The 26,227-nt window shown below is 41.0% G+C and overlaps 1 protein-coding gene across 2 annotated transcripts in view; it reads left to right on the forward strand.

Moving 5' to 3' along the window:
* aff4 (ALF transcription elongation factor 4) overlaps positions 1–26,227 on the forward strand; it is a 35,419-nt gene that overhangs the window by 3,055 nt on the left and 6,137 nt on the right. Inside the window, exons 1-20 of one of the 2 annotated variants that reach the window (XM_089016827.1) lie at positions 6,829–7,068; positions 12,055–12,181; positions 16,548–17,330; positions 18,076–18,114; positions 18,357–18,443; positions 18,727–18,754; positions 19,593–19,656; positions 19,736–19,828; positions 19,991–20,135; positions 21,285–22,032; positions 22,129–22,280; positions 22,359–22,444; positions 23,319–23,553; positions 24,193–24,290; positions 24,515–24,578; positions 24,665–24,801; positions 24,900–24,971; positions 25,618–25,711; positions 25,813–25,856; positions 25,955–26,172. In XM_089016827.1, coding sequence (XP_088872953.1) covers positions 7,052–7,068; positions 12,055–12,181; positions 16,548–17,330; positions 18,076–18,114; positions 18,357–18,443; positions 18,727–18,754; positions 19,593–19,656; positions 19,736–19,828; positions 19,991–20,135; positions 21,285–22,032; positions 22,129–22,280; positions 22,359–22,444; positions 23,319–23,553; positions 24,193–24,290; positions 24,515–24,578; positions 24,665–24,801; positions 24,900–24,971; positions 25,618–25,711; positions 25,813–25,856; positions 25,955–26,172 — 3,331 coding nt within the window. In that variant the 5' untranslated portion in view covers positions 6,829–7,051. Of the gene's footprint in view, positions 1–6,828; positions 7,069–12,054; positions 12,182–16,547; positions 17,331–18,075; positions 18,115–18,356; positions 18,444–18,726; positions 18,755–19,592; positions 19,657–19,735; positions 19,829–19,990; positions 20,136–21,284; positions 22,033–22,128; positions 22,281–22,358; positions 22,445–23,318; positions 23,554–24,192; positions 24,291–24,514; positions 24,579–24,664; positions 24,802–24,899; positions 24,972–25,617; positions 25,712–25,812; positions 25,857–25,954; positions 26,173–26,227 lie in introns of those variants that run through there. The other variant, XM_089016828.1, reaches the window with a different exon arrangement.

The following is a 26,227-nucleotide window of genomic DNA, read 5'->3' on the forward strand; positions in this document are numbered from 1 at the left end:
AGTTGTGATTTTTGACTAGAGCACATTTGTTCTATTTTTGTATTAGAGATTATGACTCACATGAACAAAATGTTAGGCATTTGAGTCAATTTTAATTTGGAGATATCAACCAACTATTTGTATTGTTAAATGGCATAACACCATTCACCGTTTAACTGTAGTTTACATTTTGTATGCTTATAACAGTGTGTGGTGTCTCATCATTGAGGGAGGGTAGGGGGATATATATATATATATATATATATATATATATATATATATATATATATATATATATATATATATATATATATATATATATATATATATATATATATATATCCGTGGGAACAGCACGGATACTGCGCAGAACCCTCAAGCTTCCTGGCCTCTGGTAGAGGACCCGAGCTGAAATGGGGACAGACACCACCCATGGTGGGTGAGACAAGGATTTTTATATATATATATATATATATATATATATATATATATATATATATATATATATATATATATATATATATATATATATATATATAAACTACCAGTAAGACTTTAGTTTGCTGACAAAGTTTTTTTGGATAAGAAGCGAAACGTCCGACACCTTCAAAAAAGTACAGATGACGGGTGAATAAACCTTTTCACCTCGTCATTGAGACAAAAAGTTATGTTCTGATTCAAATGTGTCCACTTTTTGGCATTTTTGTTCAACGGTTTTGACCGACTTCCCATATCAGTTCCAGCAGCTCTTCTCTGTAATTGCGCTTGTGTGGGCTCCCTGATTTTACGAGTCAATTACGATTCTATCCAGTGGGCTAAATTGCGGCTATGAATGATGGAAGCATCTCAATAAAAAATAAAATCAGCAGTCAGTTGACACGATCCTGCGAAGTAAATCTAAACCAGCTTGCATGTCCATTTCCAACACGTTTTTTTTCTTCAACAGCTTGTTTCACTTTGTTTTTTTTAATAATCTCGTATCACAGCGTTTTTTGTGACGCATCTTCAGGCGTATTTATAGGCTTTCTCGTAAGCCATATGTTTGTGTGTTTCTATTTGTAGCGAGGGTGACGTCCCTTATGACAAACCGCATTGGGACAAATATACATTTAGGAACTAACCTCACTGTTCTGATATGAGCTTCACTATTATTGTGCTTTTGACACAGTTGGATAAGAAGGTCACGGCTCCCCATTTTCCTAACTAACACGGTTTTGCAAAATGGTGAAGCCAAAGTGACACACGTTTCATGGAAAAGATCGAAAGATCATTGAGGCTTGTGTGTCATGTTCCACTAACACTCGTGTCACAATACGTTGTTGGAATAATGTGCCGTTGGTGTCGTGGTCGGGCAGGAGAAAAGCCTCTTGAAATTGGAGTGCAGCTGACACGATCTTACTTGTGGCAGCTTGTGTTGACATTGTTGCGCCGTCATTGTTGAATTTTTGATAACACCAGCTATGAGTCCACGATGGATTTCATTGCAACCATGTTGATATCGTACATTAACAATACACTGAGCTCAGAATAGTAGTAGGCCCAAGATTAATGCGCCTTTGCCTCTTGCAAAACCGAGGAAAGTGGCGTAACTGTGTTCACGTGTACGCAGCATCCCGCAATCACAGGTTTGATGTGACCAGAGAGATAAGACTTGTTGACAGAAGACGTTTCTTTCAACGCATGCGCGCCGATGAGTTTGTTGGGAGTGAAACTCTCCCATGTCTGTCTGTCATTAATACCCATCACACAGGTGTCATCCTTCCTCCGTCACGCCTCTGACGCTAACTCCATGGAAACTTACCAGATCGACTTTTTGTGCCGTTTATACAGAATAGCCAAGAGGAAAAGGTGAACGCATTTTATCATTTGTAGTTTTAAAGTGACCTTTAAATCTTCATGGTAATTGGAACATAAAAAAGTCTGTTCTGAATATAATCTTTTATTTTTTGCAAATTAATTATAAGAATTAAGTCGTCAAAATAATGTGTTTGTATTTTAGTAAGCATTGTATAGATTATATATCAAATGACAATTTGGTAGGAAATCTTATTTTAAACCTGCAGTATCAATTTTGATACAGACATTTAACACAATATAATTTTAATATAAAGAATGAGTTATTTAATAAATATGGATTCTTTTAATAAAGAAAATACTTAACTTTAAATTTGACTTGGTATTTTGATGTTATTCTCACTTTCACTTTCCAAAAAATAGCATTGATTTTCATGAAAAACATGAAAGCATGATACACTGGGAGCAAACATCATGGAAATGACCAAAACAAAACTTGAGCTTCCTGTAGACATGCACCAGAAGGTAGAATACGTGTATCATATCACATTAAAAAAGTGTTTTTTTTTTATGAAATGATTTATCATGTTTGTGAGATAGAGGTCTCAGAAACCCACTTATCAAATATGATACGAATCAAGTAATTCACGGTGTATCAGATGAGGCCATTTTGGAAAATGCCAATTCCCAATAGAGTCAAACTGTTGCCAACGCCGATGATTTACCTTCAACATTTCCATGAGTTATGTTCTAAATGTGCTTCGTTGGTATTGTGATGCAAAACGGTCACATGAGGTGAGCTGTAAACAACTGTTGGGACTCTCTGCTTTGCATAATGCAACACCTGCTGAGACACAAAGTGCCTTCAAGTGCCTCTCCCTGCTTGAATGGGGCACGTGTAATCTGTTAAGAGCACTTGCCAATTAATGGTTTGTTTTGATTAGTTAATTGCCTCCATTTATTATTTCATATATTTCGTGGAGCGGTAATATTAAAGGCTGATCATGGTTATTAAAAGAAAACAGGGAAATGTCAACACAAGTCAATCAACTTTCTGATTGTCTCCAAATGAAAAAAAGCAGTGTGAGCTACTTTAAACGAATCCTCGGTTTGCGGTTCCATTCTTATGACAGCAAAGCAGAAAAACTAGATTAGTCTCGCAGTCACCCACGCTAATGTACTTGTGAAGTTAAATACAGTAACTATGTGCATGAAAAACACCTGCAGGCCATTGATAAGAAGATGAAAAAGTATGGCGTGAACTAAGCATGACTTTTTTTTTTGCGGCTCTGAGAATGTATTCTTACACAAACAAGCTCATGCTCATCATTCTTCAGTTCAAAATTTCACGGCCGTCATAAATAAACCACAAGATCCTCAAATTATAACTGAAAATGTATTTTTTTGCATTGAAGTGGGGCACACGATAATAATAATAACAATAATAATAATAATAATAATAATACATTTCATTTCTAAGCGCCTTTCAAGAATCTCACCAGTGTGCATGCACTTGTCAATACCTTCACTCTAGTCAGAATTCTTAATAATGGCATCGCTAACGACGATCTGCCTCCCGAGGAGTGTTATAACATCACGTCGGTGTGAGCAACGTGACCTCGCTACATATACAATGAGTTTTTCTTGTCATGGCCGTATGTGGTCTCGTCCCCACTTGTCACCAAACAGCTGTTTAGATGAGGCAGGCCAACGGCTATTGAACGGGCGCTCCTGCGGAATGCATGCCGTCAGCAGATTTGTTTTCACAGTGCCCGGGGGTGCTAACACAGCTACCTCCACCGAAACCCGTTTGGATCATTTTTCAAAAGCAATTCATGATGTTATTTTATTTTTAAGATCCACGCATATGGCTGACATCTTGGTATTCATTCGTGCATATGCTGCTTGTGTTTCAAAAAAATCTTCCTGGGTTCTTCAGAGTCCATCAATTAGTGCTTTTTCGATTATATATGGTCTTCAGTCAAAATGACTTGAATCTAATGTATGCTTCTTTCTGTGTAGCTGTAAGTGGCATATACTATATAATTGATGTGCTGAAAATAACTGACCACTTAATCCAACCGTGACCTTTGAATAGAAAGGGGGTAGCTGTGTTCTATCCCGTGGGGAATGAATGCAGTTGCTTCCAAGCAGAAAAAAAAGAAACACTGCTGCAGTCGTAACTAAATTGTCTCTTTCTGATAGAGTGCAGACAATAGGTCATGACATGATTTTCCCCAGATTTTTACTTGGACAGCTTTCCCGTCCAGTCATCATCATTTCCTGTAACCTTCTTCCTTTTTTGACCTGACAGATTCTCGAAAGGAGGGTGTATGATGCACAGTACTACCTCAGATGGAAATCCTTTTCATGGGCTTTGGGGCCAAAAATGTATGTGACGCAACTAGACATTTTTACATTATTGTTAGGCATGTCTCAATAGAAATTAACATGAAATCTCAAACAAGTCTAGTGTATAAGTTCGAACAACATTCCATTCCATTCTGTCGCCAGAAAATGGCACCAGTGTTTTTGGTGGTTCCACTTTTGTTGTTTGGGAGCAGATCCAAACATTGTGACATGTAGTGATAACACATTTGTCACTTATCCTCTCCAATGTAGCTGATGAAAGCATTGTGTTTGAGACCAGCAGAAATGGCGACCTGTGCCTTTAAGAGGCTGCATCAGTGGCTTCACGTGTGCTGGGGCACAGTTGGGGGTGGACGGACACGGGGAGGGAGGGACCTTGTTGACGGAAAGACATATTCCGATTGGCTTGCATCGCTAAGCTGGGTGACATCACGCGGAGGAGAGGCCTTGTGGTGTAAAATAACATGTCCTTCTATGGCACAAGGCGGAATGTTCCACTTTCAGGGTGCGAGGTAAGCTCTGCTCCCTTCCTCAGTCCTCCCTCCGTTTAGGGTTAATGTTCTCACCGCCTGTCAAATCTCTGTTGGATGTCTTTGTGGAGTCAGGCGTTGCATTTAGAGGATAAAAGATTTGCATTTTTACATCTGATAACCTTACCAGTCAGTCATTAATACAGAACGTAGCCTGAAGAGATTCCCCGTAATAACTCATGAGCCTTACATCCCATGGTGGTTTTAACTCTTTCTATGTTGGTATTTTTTGTTGTTGTTTTGTTTTGCCTTTTTCGAGGGATCACACATTTGCAATATTTTTGTCATTTGCCAATGTACTCCTTTTACTTTTTTAGTAATGTAGTCTTTTTTACATACAGAAGACAACATGGACAGAATGATCTCTATTCACAACTAAAAGGAATGTTACATCCATTCCACACCACTAGTCGGCTACATGTACGCCTGCCACCTAGTTTTTTGCTTAAACTAAACCATTTTTGGCCCCCTTAGACATCAACAGATATCCGAATAAAGACTTCGGAAAGTCCTCATTTGACAGGCAGGATAGCGACAAAACTGACAGACAATATTATCATGACCCTAGTATGACTGCAATATATTGTCGACCCATCAGTTTGTCAATTTCAAACATCATACACATGATGTTAGTGCCCTTGACAAAACTCACTTGCCCGTGTCAGAATTAATTGTAGCCAATGTGTGCTCAGTGCTCAATGAATTTCAATTATTTTACCTGTCACTGAGCTGCATCGACTGTGTGAACACTGATGTCCCACTTCAGTAAATTCTGTATAAAAGGGACAGAAAAATAAATCGGTTCTTACTTTAAGGCATCTGATGTGCCACAGTGCCAAGAATCTTGTGTGTCTAGCAGTCAACTCTCATTTCCCAAAATAAAGGAGTGGCCCAACACAATGAACTTTGTTTTCATTGGTTATTTTAACCTGCGGTGTTGACAGTGCATTGAGAATACTTGAGATTGATATCACATAAAAATGTCCTCGTTACCAGCAAAGCATGCACTGGGGCCACTTGGACTTGGGAAAACAAACGGCAATAGTGGAATACCTGATGTCGGTTCAACCAGACTACCATGTAAAATAAAAATACAGGATGTCACTCTATTAACTCATTCCCTGCCATTCACAAATTTATTTGGGTATTGAAAATATGATGCTGAGCACAATTCCCCAATTTGTTGTTTTTTTTTTTTATTCATGCTTGGGTGCCGATCGTTGGCTATGGCATCTGGCAATGTTTCTTCTTTTCCACCAGGGGGCAGCACTTCCTTTTTTTCCATGTTAGCACTTTGTTCCAGCTTCAACTGTTGTTCAAGCGCTATATAAACCAATATAGCATTGTATTTTGGACAGCCACCCTCATTTCAAGCTCCTATAAAACCAGACCCATATCCTGTAGGGATTAACTTTTTTTTGATGAAAGAATAGCGTCTAAGGTTTGTAACGGTGTCTTGAATGTTTTTATAGTCCTAAAACTGAATATTCTGTGGGTCCTGGAATTCAAGTGACAATGACAAAAACCATGGCACTGGAGTGGACATATTTTTGCACATATCTGGCAGAGAATGAGTTAACAGACAAAAATACTCATATCAAAAATGGGATACACAGGTTAAGGGTACCTTCAGTCATCATGCAAAAAAAACCCATTAATTTCTTTTCCTTTCACTATTTGTTGCTAGCATAGCGAGATGAACAACACTTTTATATATCGTGCCATTTTCAACAAACTGTTATCTTTAAAAATGTCAACTTGATTTCAAATGTTCATGCTTCGGACAAAAAAGCAAACCAAGAAAATGAACATAGAAGTAGTGTCACGTAAACAACCGCTTTGTTTCTTCTGACAAGTGGAACGATTTTGATGAGCAGCTGAATCTTTACATATCGATGCTTCATTCATCCGTCAAAACTCTCCCTGCTGTTTGTCCAACGCTACCCTAACCCCCTCTCTCTTCCCATCTTGTTCTTCACATAAGCGTAACCACAAAAAAAAACAAGAGCATGCACGCATGTGCGCACATACACGGAAACACAAAGCTGCGCCTGCCCCATAAGCCTCACGTCCAATGCGAACACCCCCACTGTATGCCTTTGTGGTATATTCCGAGACAAGCAGTCACCTCCTCTATCCCAAGTCAGATTTGTCTCCAACTCTCAGGAAATACACCATACTTCTGGAAGGTGTAAAAGTGTCGTGTAAAAAGTTATTTATGGCTAGGTGGATACCAATAAAGCGTATAAGGAGCGTTCAGTGACAGCGGAGGGTGACACACTCCTTTTTTTTTTTTTTTTTGGCTGACAAGCCATGACAAGACTACTTGTGAATCGCCGGTGAACCTTCTTCCTTCCAATGTCTCAGTGTTTTGCGCCATGGCCTTTCACGCAGGGTAAGACAATTGCACTTGAAATTCGGAATGTTCACCTCATCCTCCTGCTGACTGACAAATAAGAGACCATAACTTAAAGTCAAGGTTTTGGGTTGTGACAGAAGCTCAAATGGTGTATATGCAAAGCTCATCGACAGCCATATCTTAGTCATGTTTTTCTTCTTCTTGAGTAGACAATATTTACACTTGTACAAGATTTGACCTGGCTTTTAGGTTGCCAGTTGCACTGCGACAGATGAGCTGATTAATTTAGGAACAGAGTGAAGTGGCTTTTCAGCTCACCAGACTTTGACCTTTTCTACACACTGCAGAGTGATTCCAATAAAATCGAGCTTGGCCACTTATGTAATCAATGCAATGCAACATAACAAATTGTTCTCCGCCTTTAGATTTACGATTAAAATGATGAGTGAGATCTGACAACTCCAGGATGTGTTCGATTAGCTTGCTGGCGTAAACCTGTTGCCTTTAAAAATACTCGTCTGACACAGACAAATATTTTGACCATGTGTACAAACACACGCGCGAGTTCACACATCAACACAGCAATTCCCGCCTACCTCATTACAGAAAGTACTCATTAATAAGTTCATTTATTTAATGATTAAACAATGCAGCATGTTTATCATCACCCATACTTGACCAGCTGACTTCAGGTAGTAGGCGGGGTACACGCTGAACTGATTGCCAGCCAATCGCAGGGCACACAGAGACAAGCAACAACCATTCTCTCTCACAAACACAACCAGAGACAATAAAATAATTATAATAATATTATAATAATCAAAATACAGTTTTTGAGAGTAGTACATTTCCTAGATCCATAATAAACTCATGCAAGTTCCCAATTTTCATCCACGGGCTCTTACCGTGTTTTGATGGAAACTCCCCTGGCCAGTCTCCCAAACGCAGATGTCAGTAAAAGTGTGTTTGTTTAACTGAGACATTGCTTTCTTTTGTTTTCTTACACATGGCTGGAAAAATCCTGATGCTCAGTGGAAAGACATTTACTCAGTTGTGGTTTATATCGCCATATAAATGTATACAATCTAACATATTTAAAACTTGCAACCCTGATTCACAAGCAAATTCCGGCACCACTGCTTGTTTATGACATCTATACATGCAATCAGTTAACAGCTGAGGCATGAGCCTTTCATTTTCTGCTCGAATTCAAACGCTGACTACTTTTAGTCGTGTATGACAGGGTGTTACCCCTGTTTAGCTAATAAAAAGCTACAGAGTGGCTCATTTGAGAGAGCTAAATGGACGTGAGACTCGGTTACAAAGGATTGTTGCCCTGGGGGTATTTGATGGTGAAGCGCAACACTAAAAGTTGCCTGTTTACACATGGAGCTCAAACAGGACTTTCACGGGCTGACTTACATTTACATGATGCATCGGCGTATTCACGGTATCTTCAGTGGCGCAGTCAACAGTGATGTGTTCATTAGCAATTTTTTGTCTTTATCTTTTAATGGATATTCAGTTGAAAGCTCAAAGTGGGAGGGGCTTAATTTGCTGTTGCATCAGACGTACTGTATTTCTTTCATATTATATGCCCTTTATCTGTCTTTCATCACTCTGACGATGGTCACTTGAATTTTTCACTCTCTTGTCGGCCATTTTGTTCCACCTCTTATCACCCTTATGTGCTGTTTACGCAGCTTGACCTGTCACTGTGTCATTTTTTTGCACTTCTGTGGAAGCCAATTGCTAAGAAATAGCATACATGTTCTGACAATTTTAGTGGAACATGGAGTCATTGAAGTGTGTTTTTAGTTGTTGCTTGCAGTGAGTCCATCCTTCCAGATTCGTACATTGAATTACACAGAAATGTGCATCTGAGATGACTCATTTGGGCTCATTATGTTGTTCCTCATTTTGCTGTTTTTAAAGCAGTACCATGTGCTCTCTCACACGAAACAAGCACTGCCAGTACCTCGCATTTAAAAGAATGCTTGGAGCCGCAGATATTTAATGACTGCAGTGAAGCTCCATTTGCAACTAAAGCGTCCGTTTGTTATAATTTCTAAAACTAGAAGATTACGGCCAGTTTTGCAGGGGATTGCTAATTTATGACAGTCCGGCCGTGTATTTGGGAATATGGCGTAGTAAAGTCATAACCACACTTAATATTTGTATGAACACATTCTAACCCACAAATGCCAGACAATTAAATGAAAACCAGAAAGTTCAGTGGGACGTGAGCGTGCCATTTTTGTGGCACACACCTAAGTTCACAGAGTACTTGATTTAAAATGATAACATCCAATGTCACATGTAAAATAAAAGATTGGGAAAAGTCCAGATTCTGAAACCCATTTACTGCCTTTCCCGGATTTATTCGGGAATTTAAAATACTGGTCAGACCTCTGGCAATGTTTTTCCCCCTTCCATGATGGGGCAGCATTTGCCTTTTGTACAGGCACCCTCATATTACTCCAGACCCATATAATTTAGGAATTAACTCGAATTTTTCTGATGAAAGAAGATAGTCGAAGTTTTCTTACACCTCATTCAATGTTTATGTAGTCCTAAAATTCAATATTCGGTGGTCTTGCAATTTGAGTGAAAATGACAAAAACCCTGGCACTGGAATGGACACATTTTTGCCCATCCGGCAGTGAATGAGTTCAGAACTTGGGTAAACATTTATTATTATTGTTTTTTTAGATGCAATACCCCTGTTGACTTCAAATGACAACTGTTTTTTAATACTTACCTCTTTGTGTTTCTGTTTTTTTCCCTGCTGGAGGTTTTTGGTAGGTAAAAAAATATGATCACAGAATAATTGTCCCATTAATTTAAATACATGTAATGCATAAAACAATCCCCCCCAAGCATATTTCAGTGGTTAAAAATTACGCACATATTTTTTTTCTATTCATGGGGGGCCTCCGCACCATCTTCCGTGCACATAGTTGGGGTCACTCTCAGTCCATTGTTCCACAAATGTTTTTGAGTTACCATTAGCTGATTGATTTATATTTAACTCGTTTTGATTTGTGTGGCTGTCAATGGTTTGGTTGCATAAAGATAAGATTCGGCCAATAGGCAGATTATTTTAGCCGGTGTTTTGAGGTGTGTAATTTAATCGGACGGACGATTGATTGGTGCGTCCCTGTCTTTAGTGCCTGAGGCTTTGCAGTTCCATCCATAAAGAACTTATACAGGCTGATCATACTAAACAGAGTGAGAGGTAACCTTGGCATGTTGATTGTGCACATCGGACCAGCCAAAATCATTTCCATTTACACAGATAAAGCGATGACTAATTGGGTGTTTCAAACACATCCTCGTGGTCATTATGGGCTCTATTTGCTTGAAGACTATTTGTAGACAGTAAATGTGTGTGCTGCCAAGCCTAAATGACTCATTTAGCGTGCTGCCAATGACGCGGAATGCCCGTTAAAAGTATTCGGTTGTGAAATCAAGAATCTTACGGTTGAACACGCACGTAATAACTATTTTATCAGGCCATTTCTCGGCTTCATTCCAAAGGCAATCACATTTCTTTTTAGGATATGTTAAGTGTTGGCTTTTGCCATCTTCGTTTAAAAATCTGCTTCCTACCATCTCAACAGCAACAATTCAAGTAATCCCGGCGTGCTGCTTTTTAATAGGAGGGCGCAGCCGCCCAAGCGCTCTCTGTCAACAGACGTCAAATCTTTGTTGCTCTTTGCTGAGTACTAGGCATTGATGATTTAAACCGAGAAGTGTAACGCCTTGCTGGATGTTTTTTTTTTGTTTCTTTTTTGTTTTGTCATTGTTTCAAAGCTGACTCAAGCTAGTGAGTCAGCATGACCATTGTGCTTGTAACAGCTCCTTTACTTCTATCTGCTTCAAACTGACATGTGCGAGCACTGCAAACCCTCTTTAGTAATCCCCCAACCCCCTTCTGTTTGGAGTACCCACGCTAGGGTCAGAAGCTCGTGACGTGCGGATATGTTTGTTGTCACTTCTGTCTGTTCAGCCTCTTGGCAAAAGACTTTTTTAAAATTTGCATCTGCTTTAAGGGGCTAGTTTGTGTACATTGCATGCCAATGTTTTGACAATAGGGTGCTGGGGCTAGAACCAAATTATGATTGTTACTAATTTAGATCTTGAGCGGAAAAGGTTCAGAAATTTTGTGACAGCACTTTGCTAGCGAATGCATGGCACTAATTGAGGTCCCTTTTGGTTTTCTAATCTGCTGTTGGGAAAACTGTCTTTACAATGATACCGCCAATGCTCCCAGATGATTATCATATTTATTCAAATTTTGAAACAGTTTCTCCTTCACACCACATCGTAAATGAAATAGAGTAGACCTTTATTTCCCCGTCTGCGAGTCATTTTTTTCCTTTTTCTCCAAATCTATTGACACATTTACAACCAGCGATAAGCCTGAGTGAAAGATGAGTTGTGTAAGCATGTGACGCATATATGTATGTGCTGGGGGCAAATTCAAAGTTTACACCCAGTATTGTCTTCTTTTCGTTGATGATTTGTTCAGTACAGAGACGCTCTTAAACTCTTGATTTTGTTTTTCCGGTTTAGGATTCGGGATGCTTTTGAGACACATACATAGTTGGTACTCTGCTGAAGGAAGACACATTAAAACGAGTCATCGTTAGTCCCTAAGCACCCAATAATTGCTAGTATTGATTTTTTTTTCTTTCATTTAGCCTTACAAAATGGCCTTTAGTAGCTTTCGATGGTCTACTATTCAAGAGGCATGCTCGCAGTCAATGTATGTTACTGCAGTGTCTAGACGAGCCTAAGCTTCTTAGAGACTACTTTCTCTACTGTGATTCTTACTCCTGATGCGTACGTAGCAGTAGCCTACCATCCTGTACTTTGCTGTATTCATGGGTTCTGAACAAGAACAAGGATCATGTCTGCCGGTCTATGAAATTGCTCTTCAAATTTTACAACTCATCCAGTCAAATTCTGCCGTGATACCTTATCACCTATACTGACTTGTGTTGTTTGTGCTTCCAGCAACATGAACCGTGAGGACCGGAATGTGCTCCGAATGAAAGAAAGAGAAAGGAGAAATCAAGAAATCCAACAAGGAGGAGAGGCGTTTACAGCAAATTCCCCCCTTTTCCCCGAACCTTACAAAGTGGTAAGCTCACTTTATAAACGCTTGTTCGTTTAGTTTAGAAACATGACACAAACTCTGAAAAGCTTATTTCTACTCAACATGTTAGCCAAACGAGGAAGATTAATCTCTCAGCCTTGCTTTACTGCTCAAGCAAATATGTTGGAGTTATTCTTTGCCATCTGTGTTCCGTTTTGTAGGACATGTTTCACTGCCATGACATGACTTTACACTTAGTTGTAATTATTCAGGCTCTAAAAATGAAATCAGCCGCTTATGTGTAGCAAAAATTTGACACACTCCAGTGACTTTTTTTTTGTTTCATGCAGTTATATTAACTATACTGCAGTTATGTTTTTCTTACAGTTACCTCTCCGTCATAGATATATGATGCAACTGAATATCTTGTTGGTCAAAAATATGCCCTGCAATTGGCTGGTTTGATTCCGGGCTTTACCCAACCATTCGCCAAAATAAATTGGGATTGGCTCCAGCTCACCCCCCCTGCCCCCCGCTCCGTCTCTACTCTACTGAAGACATGTGGTGTAGAAGGTAGTTGTTGAAACTGTTGTCCTTGTTTGACACACAATTGCCTGGTAAAATTGATTCCAATGTACAACATGAGTGCTTTAAAGCAAATGTTTTGCCAACGTAGCAGTGAAGCGTCAGCAGTGAATCATCGCTACTCATTGTGGGACTTAAGTATCAGCAGTGAGTGTGTGCTGTAGCCGAGCCACTCATTTTTTGCAGTCACATTAAACATTTGAGGTCTTCATTGCCTGCTTTTCAATATTAGAAAGTGCAGCTACAATGTATACTAATCACAAGTGGGTAGACTTGAATAATTGTGTAATACGGTGATACCTCAGCTTACAAACTTAATTGGTTCAAAGAAAGTGTGTGTAAGGCAAAAAGTTCGTTTTCCAAACATTTATTCCCACACATCCCACAAGAAACCAATCAAATGAGAATCCATTCCGAGTTCCCCATAAAACAATTTCTACTAAATAAGCCTTAAAACTACACAAAATGTACCTTTTTATGTATAATTAATGTGTTGTTGTATTGTAATTAAAGAAATTAATTGTATTGGATAATAGTCGTTTTATTTGCACAAACCAATTTTAAAGACATCAAAGTGTCATCTGTGATAAGTTGTATAAGTCTTGCGGCAAAATCCAGCCAGAAGCCAAGTAATTAACAAGCAGATGACGATATAGCGCAACCTAGGAGACGAGAGACCGCAACAGTAATGTGGTCCAAACCAGAAATGGTTAACTAGTCGTGCTGTAATTGGTTCAGGACTTTCTGGCAAGTAATGGTTTTGTCTTGCATGTGACAACTTTCCCTTGTGTCAGATATGCAACTATCGTGATATAGGCGGACTTTATTACAAAAAAAAACACGTCTCATCTATTTGTTCATTTCATTACGTAACTAAGGCATGAAGCTTTGGGGGAACGCTGTTTAGCTGGAATTTTAAACCAATGGAAAAATATGTGGAACATTTCCAAAAGTGCTCACACCTTGAATTCTATTGAAAGAAAAAAAACTGCAGGGTGCCCAGAAGGAGGGCAATACACAAGAAATGTGGCATGTTAAACTTCCTGCCAGATTGTCGGCTTCCAATACAAACCATTCTTTTGATGTAACACCCCCAGGTTAGTTGGGCTGGTCGTGATAGCGTGAAACACAACACACATCCTCATTCCTTGACCTCCCTGTTGTAGATATGCCCAAAAGAGCAATAGTCGAGGCCAGCCTGCTCCGGCCAGGGCCCTACGACACTAAAGAAGATTTGCGCTTCCCGCATTGATCTAATCTTTGCCACTAACCGGATTTGTGTGGAGCTAAGTAGCTCTTCTCCCCACATCCCCCCCAAGCACTCAAGCGAGTTGTTCGGGCAACGGTGAGGAATGTGAAAGGCGACCAGAAGTGAGTGACAGCTCAGTGTTTTTACCCCCAGGAAAGTGAAAGGGAAAAATTGCAGGAGTTAACGTCTTCAGCCTTCACTTGTTAGACAGCAGAGACATGCTAAACACAAATCGACATGTAATAAGCCAACTGTTTAAGGCGGAGGATTTGTTTTCGCTCTTTAGGGCCTGTATCTTGTCTCCTGCTTGTCTGCGCCTTACGTAAGCTTTGCTGCATGACTTTTTTTCCTTCTTCTGTCATGCTCCACTAAGTGGCAGCGCACAGTAGTGCATTTAAAGACCATGTGCACACCACTGCTTCTTAGGCCTTGACAACAGAAACTGCTTAGATTGAGATGACATTTGGACGAGAAATAAGTGGGCTTTTATGAATCACATTTTTTTAAAATCAACTTTGAGACATTGTCATTGCCTCATCAAGATAAATAACTTTACGTCTTTGTCATAAAATGTCCCTAAACAATGCAAATAAAGTTTTGCAAACAAACAACATTTGTATTTATATAGTGCCTTCACAATAGCTTTAGATAAAGTAAAACACTTTCCAGGACACTTCACATAAAATGACAATAATCCAACAGCGCTAAACTAATTTACATTACAATAGCTAGGATGGCTAGCATGTTAGTATGCCTTCAACTTCAATCAAATACGTTTAACACCTCGTCACACGCTGACATTAATTATTCAACTGTTGAGTCTCCCAGATGCATGTGTGTGCAGTTTTAAGATTGTAAACAAGTTCCTCGTACACCATTGAAGCACAGGCAGCATCTTTAATGGCAGTAAGTGTGATAGTAAACACTCCTGTTGTTGTTTGTCTCCAAATTTGTTCCCGGAAACTGTGACTTCAGTAGTTTCACCCACACAGTCTGCTTCAATTTTTTTTCCTTCTGGAATGCGGACATATTTGTTTGCTTTTGAACTCTAGTTGGATGTGACATCATTTGCATTGCACCGGTAACATTATTCTGCAATTATTCAACCAAATTGAAGTCCGCATATGTATCATGAATGATCAGGGTACGTTTAAATGAGTTATTAAACACAAGATCAAACATTAGATCATTTGAAAACTGCCCTACTTAAAACACTGAAAACAACTTCCTCATGTTTTTTCACATATAATCTGCCCTGTGTAAAATAATTCTGAAAAAAAACGTCCTAACTGCTTACTGTCCTCAGCAACGGTAGCGGGGGGTCGTCAAGTCAGTGTTATGACCTAGCCGCACGTTTTCCTGCCTCAGATAGCAGCTTGTGTTTCCTCTCTGTAAATCTGTCGAACAAAATTGTGGTCTGAGGTTGGATGTGAAACTGGATACCCCCCACTCCCAAACGGTGACATGCTAGCCGTTAGCAGTTTGGCGGTACCCTTTGACCACAGTGGAAGCTTTTACATCTGGTTTTGATCGATATACTCACATCTGTGTTCACGGATGAGTGAGGCCAGTCGCCCTGAACAAGCCTTCTCACACTTGGGCAGTTTTACCTCACTTTGTTACCTTTGTTATTTTGGCACTTATGCTACACAACCCGCACATCATGGTTTTGCTAGATGTTTACACCAATCGACTGGCAAAACTTGTTATTGGAACAACAGGGCACTTTCTTAGACAAACAGTATTCCAAGCCGTAGATCAGTCATGGCTGCAACATTTGAAGATGTACGGCAAGAATGAACTCTCACAAGCCAACGTTTGGGTTTAGAGCCTAGCCACCAAAGCTATATCAACGTGCCTATGAGCAAGTTCCAAGATGAGGAGTTTTGAGTAATTTGAAAGGATCTACGAATTGAAAAGCTGATTTCCCATTGTGTCTTACTTTGCTGCAGCAGGCCGTTTTCCTGCTGCCTTCAGCCTCATTTCAAAAAAATCACAAATAATTAGTGTTTTTTTTCCCCCATTGTTGTTCATTGTTTAATTGTCTCAGTTCAATTGATGCATTCAATATGCTGTAGTTTTCCACCCCCAAAAAAAGAACCATGGCAGGGGAAAAGTAGAATAAATTCTTAGTTATTCTGCAATTTCCTGTTTGGCCTTTTTGGGTTATTTTTTTTTTTGTAATCAGTCTCGTGTCATCGTGATATTTTCACGCACTGATGACCTCACTGTTTATATGTTATACAGTCAAAATATATTCCAACATCTGGTTTGAATTATTTTCCTTGTTTATGAAGCATCAAAAGCTCAAGTGTCAGATCATATCCGATCCAGCTCCAACATTTCAATCCGGTAAAGTTTTCAATTTGTGGTGGATATCCGGTCAGTTATACCCCTTTTGTGCCCATATCATATTGGCCAGTGGCTCTTGGTCATCCCGCCAATATTTGTGTCACAAAAAAAAGAATGATCTTCCGTACCGACTGGATTTCTGCTCTCCTTGTTTTATCCGTCATCACACTGTCCTCCGCCTTACTTCTTCCTTCCTTATTTTTATTTTTTTGTCTCTTACTCTAGTCCAGCAAAGAAGATAAACTGTCCAGCCGTATTCAGAGCATGCTGGGCAATTACGACGAGATGAAAGAACCAATTGGAGAGGCACTTCCGAAGCTTAGCGCCAAACCCTCTAACAGCTCGTCTTCCTCCGAGGAGAAATCTGGTGCGCCTTTATTCGGCGAGAACCAACGAGGAGGTGGCAGCAGCCAGAGCAGTAAGTGGACTCCCGTGGGCCCTGCCTCAGCTGCCTCCTCATCCCAGTCTCAAAAACGTTCCGGACTGCAAGGGGGGCACAGTAGCCAGAGGGGCAGCGGCGGCAGTAGCGGCAGCAGCGGTAGCCAAAGACACAGCGAAAAGAAGTCAAGTAAGCACAGCGGCGGCTCGGAGCACTCCAAGTCGCACACGTCGAGTCCAGCCAAGGGGTCTCTGAGCTCCTCCAGTGGCAACAGCCATTCGCGGAGCTCCTTAGCCCCCGAGCAGCATCACTGCAAGGAGCGCTACCGGTCCAAGTCCCCGCGAGACCGCGAGGCCAACTGGGACTCGCCCTCCCGGGTTCACACCTCATTTCCCAGCGGACAGCACTCGAGTCAAGCTTTCCCTCCGTCGCTCATGTCTAAACCGGGCTCCATGCTCCAAAAGCCCACGGCCTATGTCAGGCCTATGGACGGCCAGGAGACAGCGGAAGCTAAGAGCTCGCAAGCGGAAAGCTACAGTGGACAATCTCACAGCAGCACCATGGGGGAGATGAAGTCGAATGGCAAGGCCTCGCTCACCAAACTCAAGATCCCCTCGCAGCCTGTTGAGGTATGGCTTGAACGACATTGTCACCAGAAAAAAAACACATTTTTCCTGTGGTTGACCCCCTTTATAACCTTTTCATGAAATATACCAAATTATTATTGAAATAACTTTGACACACATAGTCGAAGACTCACAACAATGTCAATGAGACGATTCAAAAGTTAATGCCTAAGTTATATGGGTCTGGAGTAATATGAGGTCGAAATGGGGGCGTTTGTGCAAAAGGCAAATGCTACACCCTCGTTGAAGGGAAAAAAAATCCAGAGGTCTGACCAGCGCTTTATTGGCACCCCCACGCAAGAAAGACCAAAACCTGAACAAATTCGGCAATGGCGCTCCACGTCATATTTTCAATTCCCGAATAAATTCAGGAATGGCAGTGAATAAGTAAATAGACCCTCCCCCCTTTGAAATTAGGTAAATAAACATCCAGTTTGCTGTTTCAGTAAATTACTGTAAACTATTGTGTAAAGACGACTTATTCCAATGAAAGAACATCCATGTACTTTTTTTGAACATTTTGAACTTTTCCAAAACTCCCCAGCTAAACTTGGCTGAAAAGGTTTTCTGTAAATGTTCAGGGAATTTTGGAATCCCTCCCCCCCCCCTGTGGACTCGCAGCCTCTAAAAGACTCACTGTTCTAAAAATGAAAGAGCACCCGTTTAACAGATTTGAAGTTGTTGTTTTTGTTGTCCTGCATTGTTCAAGTTTGAAGCTTGTTTATGAAGGCGTTGTTTCTATTTTCAGGGATCTGGAGATTCCAACTGTGTCGATGAGATTCTGAAGGTATGTTAAAGGTAGAAAAAAAAGTCTGAATGCAAGTTATTTTTTTTATTCAGAGGACAAATCTACAGTCTTGGCAGTCGAAAAGAAAAGTTTCGCAATCCACACACCATATGGCTCATTTGCACATTTTTTCCCCCTCTGTACGTGCGTGTGTGTTCGCGCGCGCGTGTGTGTGTGTGTGTGTGTGTGTGTGTGTGTGTGTGTGTGTGTGTATGTATGTGTGTGTGTTTTCTCTCTGTCAGGAAATGACTCAGTCCTGGCCCCCGCCATTGACAGCAATCCACACCCCCTGCAAGACAGAGCCCTCCAAGTTTCCGTTCCCCACCAAGGTCGGCATTGCCCAGCCATCTGACTTTTATTCAATGCATCTCGATTCACCTTTTTTTTATCAAGTTACATTATTTTTAAGCTTTCGGGTCTGTCTTGTTTCAAAAACACGCACACCGATAACCTTTGGCCGCTCTGTAACAAACACATTTATCGTGATAAAACTTGAAACACTTGGCTTTTTCACTCAGTATACACAGATTAGACAGATTAACAGCAAGGGGTTATGGATGAATTTAAAAGGCCATAAAAATAATGCAGAATGTTTTTTTTCACCACCCGCAGGACTCTCACTCCTTTTCAAGTGGACAAAGTGAGTAATAACAAGCACCCGCTCATGCCCGCACCATTCATATTCATTTTAATAACTGTGGAGTGTGACACGTGCTTTTACGGACCCTCTGCAGTCTCTTAATTGTACAGGCGATGCTTAAGACATGTTTTTTCTGTATACTCTTTGAAAATTGACAAATATTACCACAGCCTTCTGATAGCTGAATTTAGCCGTGGTCAAGGCTAACATCCCAGAGGGGTTACAATGTTGAGAATGGCTTCACAGTATTTACATTCATTTCACTAACACAAAATAAACCCGGCCGGCTCTGTGAAGTACCATATTTTCCGGTGTATAAGGTGCACCCAAAAGCCTTGATTTTCTTCAAAAGATAACCCTGCGCCTTATACACGGGTGCGCCTTATTTGTAAAGTAATATTGAGCCACAACAGGTCTCGCAAATACTGTCAGCAGCCCCAATTCCATTTCCCCCTGTAGAATAAGTAGTGCATAACCCCAGCATCTACTGTAGCGCCTTATAATGTGGACGTGACTTATATTTGGAAGACTTTTTTTATATTTTTTATTTGGAAAACATTCATTGAAGGTGCACCTTATAGTACAGTGCGCCTTATATATGGAAAAACGTTTGAAAATACACCATTCCTTGGGGGTGCGTGGGCTTTATACTCCGGTGCGTCTTATACACTGGAATCTATGGTATTCTTCGCAGTCTGATTTTTCACATATGTTTCCTTTTTTTTACTTCGACTCAATGTTGCACTACTTCAGAGGCATTCAACATTGGAGGCTCCGTTTTATTTTGTTTATATATCTGTACGTTGCTCTTTTATACAAAGTTATCTGTGCTTTACAGAGCGAGGCAGTTCTTCCAAAAGCTCAAGCAACCACCAATCAAAGACCTGCGATGACCAGCCAACGTATGTATTGAAATGTTGCTCCTCCGCCTCCATTCTCATGTTGATCTCCCATTAAAAAAACGTGTTCTTGTACAATTAGTATGCTGGAAGATGACCTCAAACTCAGCAGCAGCGAGGACAGCGATGGAGAGCAGGACTCTGCCAAGAATGCCTCAAGAAACACATCAGCAAGGTGAAAGATTTGGCACAACATGAAACCATAACAATCCAATCATCAGCGTAAAATTGGTTTATATCTCATCAGCACTTTTTGTGATTTATTTAACGTCTGATCTTGGCTCACACGTTTTATCCACATTGAAAAGTCTTTTTTTCTTTTTAAAACCCTTGGCAGCCATAATAGCGAAGGAGCCGAGCAGTCGAGAGACGATTCAAGTAGCCACAGTGGCTCCGAAAGCAGCTCAGGTTCAGACAGTGAGAGCGAGAGCAGCACGAGTGACAGCGAGGCCAATGAACCTCTGCGGCCCGCTTCTCCGGAGGTAAATGTGAATATAAGGAGCTCTTCATTTATGACGGTGTTCTCTTCCTGAACCGATTGATATTACAGTAAATGCAGTTTGTAATTTCGATACTTCACGTCATGATTATTGTAAACCGTATAGCTCCCCGATGCAACATGTTACTCTTTGGCAGCCAACGTTGTAGAGGTGTCAAGAGTAATTGCTTAGTTGATAACTTAGCGATTATTAAATTAATTGACAAATATTCCATTAGTAATCAAGTAATCTGAGTGCCGCCATTTCCCTTGAAAAGAAGCTTTATACAGTATTTGCCCAATTCTACTGATTTTAGCCTCTGAAAAGTAATAATTCCCCGATTTGTGTCGTCCGTCACAAGAGCAAATCAATTGCCTATTCTATTGAATCAAAATAAGTCATTTGCAAACATGTGCTCTTACTTTGGAAAACAATGACCAAATCAGTAACTGATTCGGTTTATAACAAATATGGTAAATGAAATAGCAATCACTTTTGAGTAATATTTCTACTTTTTTAAAGCGCTAAACAATATGATTTGTGAATAAAAATATGTATAATTACAGCCTTTAATTATGAACCAAACTGGGAGATGTTCACAAGCTTTTTTTATTACCATTTAGAGTCCAATAAACAAATTATTTAAAAAAAAAATGCAATCACATAGGCCACTTCTCGAATGATTCTCAGATTTCTTTTTTTTAATCAACATTTGCAAGGCTCGTAAGTCTGAGGCACTATAAACAATATCTTGTGCACTATTCTACCATTTAACATTACCACTTGAGGGCAAACAAATGTAAATGTGTCACTTTAACATTGGAGTGCAAATCCAGCCTTTCAGGTTCTGCCGAATATGCGCAGAAGCAGCATTGTGCCCAAGTATGTCTGCTTATACTCCGGGAGTGCTCAGTGAGCTCCTTTCGAGGGCTGAGAAATTTGTTGCAGTTCACAACTAGACATTATTTTGTCATCTTTACACTCTCTTTGTGTATTGATATAATTAGATATAATCAATCATGCAATCTTGTTCTCAACTAATCTGTTTTTTCTGCTTTAAAACATGTATTATTACAAAATGCCAACATCCTGCAGATATAGGCATGCTTTTCCCTAAATTCAGTCAACTTGCTCATGTATTCCTTCTCATAGCCTGAACAACCAATGGCCAACAAGTGGCAGCTGGACAACTGGTTCAAGAAGGCAGCCCCACCATCACCGCTTGATAACAACAATGTTCAAACCAAGAGCAAAAAAGAAGGAAGAGATAACAGCTCGGGGCGTAGCTACAGTAGCCAAGGAGGGGGATCGAAAGATTCTTCGGCACCGACCCCAAGCCGGGACCTTCGTGCAGCACAGAAGGGTGGCGAAAGCGGCCGTGGTCGGCAGAAATCCCCAGCCCAGAGTGAGAGCAGCACAGGGAACCGGAGACCCGTGGGGAAAAAACAGCCTAAAAAGTCGGAAAAGCCCCCGGTGGTGGAGGAGCCCAAAGGAGGCCTAAGGGTGGAAAGTGAGCCGGCACCTGAGATGCCCCCTCATCGACCCAAAGCAGCCACCAAGGGTTCGCGCAAACCCAGCATCAAAAAGGAACCCAAATCCTCTCCGCGGCCCAGCGCGGCCGCTGTGGCCGCCGCGGCGGACAAGCGCAAAGCCAAAACGAGCTGCAAGTCGACACGCGAGAAGTCTCGAGAGTTTGTCGACACGGACTCGTCGTCTTCGGACTCTGAGGGCAACGACAGCATTCCGTCGTCTTCGCAGACGCCAAAGTACACTGAAGGCATCCGGACACCTGTTTGTGTGTTTTCACCGATGGAGGAAAAGGAGCTTCTGTCTCCACTCAGTGAGCCTGATGAGCGCTACACGTCCAGGCAACCTCCGCAAATGTTGATTGTCAAAATAGGTCAGTTGTATGTTTTAAAATCCATTAAAATCATCCCAAATTCCCATTATTATATTCTGAAGTGAACAAAACCACACCCCTGGCCATCTACCACAGATCTCAACCTGCTATCGAGGATTCCTGGACGGCCGTACAAAGAGCCTGCGGAAACAAAATTGGAGCGGGATGACTCCCAAGGCCGAGATGGCAAAGACTTCAGCAAGCTAAGTTCAGAAAAGAGCTTAAGCAAGGCCAAGAGGAAGCACAAGGTTTGGGAATTTTTCACCTCTTTGACCTGACTTTTGTCGTGAGATTATTTATGTCATCTTGATCTTTTCTTTTTGTAGAATGATGAGGAGGGAGCCAAGCCAGATAGCAAGCGATGCAAGCTGGAGGAAAAGTCTCAAACGCATCATAAAAGCAGCAGTAAAGAGTAAGAATTTTTAATGGAAACTGCTGTTAACATTCATTCCATGTGGGATTTTGTTTTTCGAGAGGTTCTTGAAACTTGTGTTGCGAGTGAAACCGATAAAACTACTGTATTTTCCGGAATATAAGGCGAACCCAAAAGCCTCGATTTTCTTCAAAAGATGACCCTTATACGCAGGTGTGCCTTATATGTGAGGTAATATTCAGCCACAAACTACTGTCAGCAGCCAACAACGAGAAGTATTGCGTAACCGTAGCCTCTACTGTAACGCCTGATCTTGAGGGTGTGCCCTATAGTTGGAAATCTTTAGTATATTTATATATTGTATTTGAAAAACTTTTTTCATTCATTGAAGGTGCGCCTTACGGTCTGTTGCGCCTTCTATATGGAAAAACTTTGAAAATACACCATTCCTTGGGCGTGCGCCTTATATTCTGGTGCCCCTTATACACCAGCAATTACGGTAATACCTAAAGTCTCACAAATACCACACAATCACTCTTAAATTGTGTCAGATTTCAAGACACAACCTCCACTCATGCAATGTACTTACAATCTGATCCTCACGAAGAAATTGTGTGCCTTATACACCAGAAAATAAAGTAAACTCATAAAGTCACGAAATAAAAACTAAGTAAAGGAAGGTTTGTTTTTATGTTTTGTGAAGGTTTGACCATGTGGTGAAATCTTATTTCTGCTTTTATGTAAATACCTTTGAAAGCCATATTATATTTCAGGGGGGGTGTTGTATACCATGAGCATTTATGGGTTGATAAATATTTTTTTTCCCGATAAAAGTTCTTTAGGAGTCAGCATTTTGCGGTTCAGATCAAGTGCTGTCCCATCCCTGACACTGAGATATTTTGCGTTGCATCAGATCGAAAAGGTCTTTGGAGAAGAAGGAGGATCCAGTTCCCTCTCCATCCATGGCGGGTCTCCAGCGGACGCCGAAAGCCGAGCATCCGAGTCGAAAGAGAACGGTCAGCCAGTCCTCCACGTCACTATCCAGTGGGGCAGGCAGTGGCAAGGAAGGAGGTCACAGCACGAAAAGCACCTCCACTTCCAAGCACCGAAAAGGCGAGGACAAGGGGCGCAGCACTCGAGATGGAAAGGTGGGTGGAAATCTCATCTGGATTATACGAGTACCCTACTTTCTGGTGTATATGGTTCACCCAAAAACCTTTATTTTTTTCAAAAGATGACCCTGCGCCTTATACACCAGTACGCCTTATATATTGATCCACGACAGGTCTCGCAACTACTGTTAGAGGACTCCATTTCCCCCCTGTAGTGACTTATAATGTGGTTTGCCTTATATTTGGAAAACCTTTATATATTTGGATATTATTTTTGGGTAAAATTTTTTTAAGGTGCACCTTATACTCCGGGGCACCTTATATATGCAAAAAGTTTGAAAATACACCATTCATTAGGAAGGCCACTTATACTCCGGTGCGCCTTATACACCATAAAATACAGTCTCACAAATATCATGCGATCACTCTAAATACACTATTCATTGGGGGTGCGCCTTATGTTCCGGAAAATACGGTAACTTTGTGGAAGCTCAGTTGAAACCTGCAACCGTGACAGCATTTCAATAACAAATGGATAGAAATATCTGTGTGGCAAATATCCAGACAACGGTCCTCTTCCCCGCCCTCGTTCGTCCCCGTTTAATCAATCGCTTCAAACATTAGGCTGCTCTTCACTGAAACTTTATCCCTGTCTCTCTTGCTAACCTCCCACAGGAGAAATCCTCAAAGGGTTGCGATAACCAGCTGGCTGTGCCGCCGCTCTCCACCGACGGCTCCAAATCGCAAAGATCCAAGCTGCCGTTTGAAGACAGGTGAGACATTTCAGATGGCGTTACACATACGAAAAGACAAAACGTCGGCTGCGTTTGCATAAGGCTGTAACATCATCATGAATACAAAGGAAAGTGATTCTTGTAATTGTCGGAAATGAACTGAGTCTTCATGTTTGTGTATTTCAAGTTACTATAAATGAGAATGTTTGACGTAGGTAAGACTTAGAAGTGTTAAACATCCTGATCTGTCCTTTTTTCTTCAGGGCCCACTCGGCAGATCATTACCTACAGGAGGCCAAGAAACTCAAACACAATGCCGATGCACTGGTATGAGTGGGCAAATATAAAAGTAGCAAGTGGCCAGGTGTAACTGCATTCTTGACCTCTACAATTATTTTTTCATGTCGATTTAGCTGGACCGTTTTGAGAAAGCCATTTACTACCTGGATGCCGTGGTGTCTTTCATCGAGTGTGGCAACGCCCTCGAAAAGAGTGCCCAGGAGGCCAAGTCTCCTTTTCCCATGTATGCCGAAACAGTGGAACTTATCAAGTAAGACCAAAGACTGAAGTTTTTTTTCTTTTATTTTTTTCCAAAAATATCTGTATAAATGTTCAATGAGCTAATGTGTGTTTTGACCGTTCACTCAGGTACACAATGAAGTTAAAAAGCTACATGGCTCCTGATGCGACTCCAGCCGACAAGCGGGTAGCCGTTCTTTGGTGAGTACAGTATTTTGACTTGAACTCATTCACTGCCAGTCGTGCAAAAATGTGTCCACTCCAGTGCCAGGATTTTTGTCATTTTCACTCAAATTCCAAGACCACAGAATATTGAGTTTTAGGACTACATAAACGTTCAATGCAGCGTAAGAAACCTGAGACTCTCTTATTTGATCAGAAAAAAATAGTTAATTCTTAAATTATATGGGACTAGAGTTATACAAGCTTGAAATGAGGGGGGCTGTCCGAAATACAGTGCATACATATGGATTTATATAGCGCTTTAACACCAGCTGAAGCTGGAACAAAGCGGTAACATGGAAAAAATGGAAATGCTGCCCCCTTGTGGAAAGGAAAAAAAAACATAGCCAGAAGTCTGACCAGCCCTTTATCAGCACCCCCTTGCAAGAAAAACCAAAACCCAAGCAAATTCGGGAATGGTGCTCCACGTCATATTTTCAATTCCCGATTAAATTTGAGAATGGCAGTGAATGAGTTAAAAAAAGTTTCCTCAAAAGGATCTACCATGGTCAATTTAGCACATTTGATGGGTTCACCAATTTTCCTTGTCATGTCCCCTTATTACTCATTTTAGCATTTAGAAGTGTTTTTTTAATACACTGAACACATGCCCTTTTCTCCTCAGCTTACGATGTCAGTCTCTTCTCCACTTGCGTTTATTCAAGTTGAGGAAAGACAGCGCTTTGAAATACTCCAAAACTCTCACAGAGCAATTGAAGGTACTTCTCACCACGACAACCTGAACCCACAGCTGAGAACTTAGAACAAATGCTTTGAATATAGTTTCCTGTTCTAATGTTGTTCTTCATCCATTGACCAGAACTCTCTGAGTAACACCCAGGCTCCCTCTCCTGGAATGGGGAAGTAAGTCCTCCTACTTTTACGCAGAAAAAAAACATTTACACGGGCTCCAAGTACATTTTTCCTGAAACTATTATTTCTTTGTCTTTCTCCACATGCAGCAAGGCAGCGGGCATGCCTTCGCCAGTATCCCCAAAGCTGTCGCCGGGTACGGCGGGCAGCTACTCATCGGTGAGCAGCAGCAGCAGCGCCGGCTCGTCCGTCACCATACCTCAGCGCATCCACCAGATGGCCGCCAGCTATGTTCAAGTCACCTCCAACTTCCTGTACGCCACTGAGGTGTGGGATCAGGCGGAGCAGCTGGCTAAGGAGCAAAAAGGTAAGACCATCATTCACCTTTTTTTTTTAAGTTTTTCTTTTTTAGGTTGGATTTA

The sequence above is a fragment of the Hippocampus bargibanti genome, linkage group LG16, assembly GCF_051943395.1.
Source record: "Hippocampus bargibanti isolate YZ-2025 linkage group LG16, ASM5194339v1, whole genome shotgun sequence".
Lineage (NCBI taxonomy): Eukaryota > Metazoa > Chordata > Actinopteri > Syngnathiformes > Syngnathidae > Hippocampus > Hippocampus bargibanti.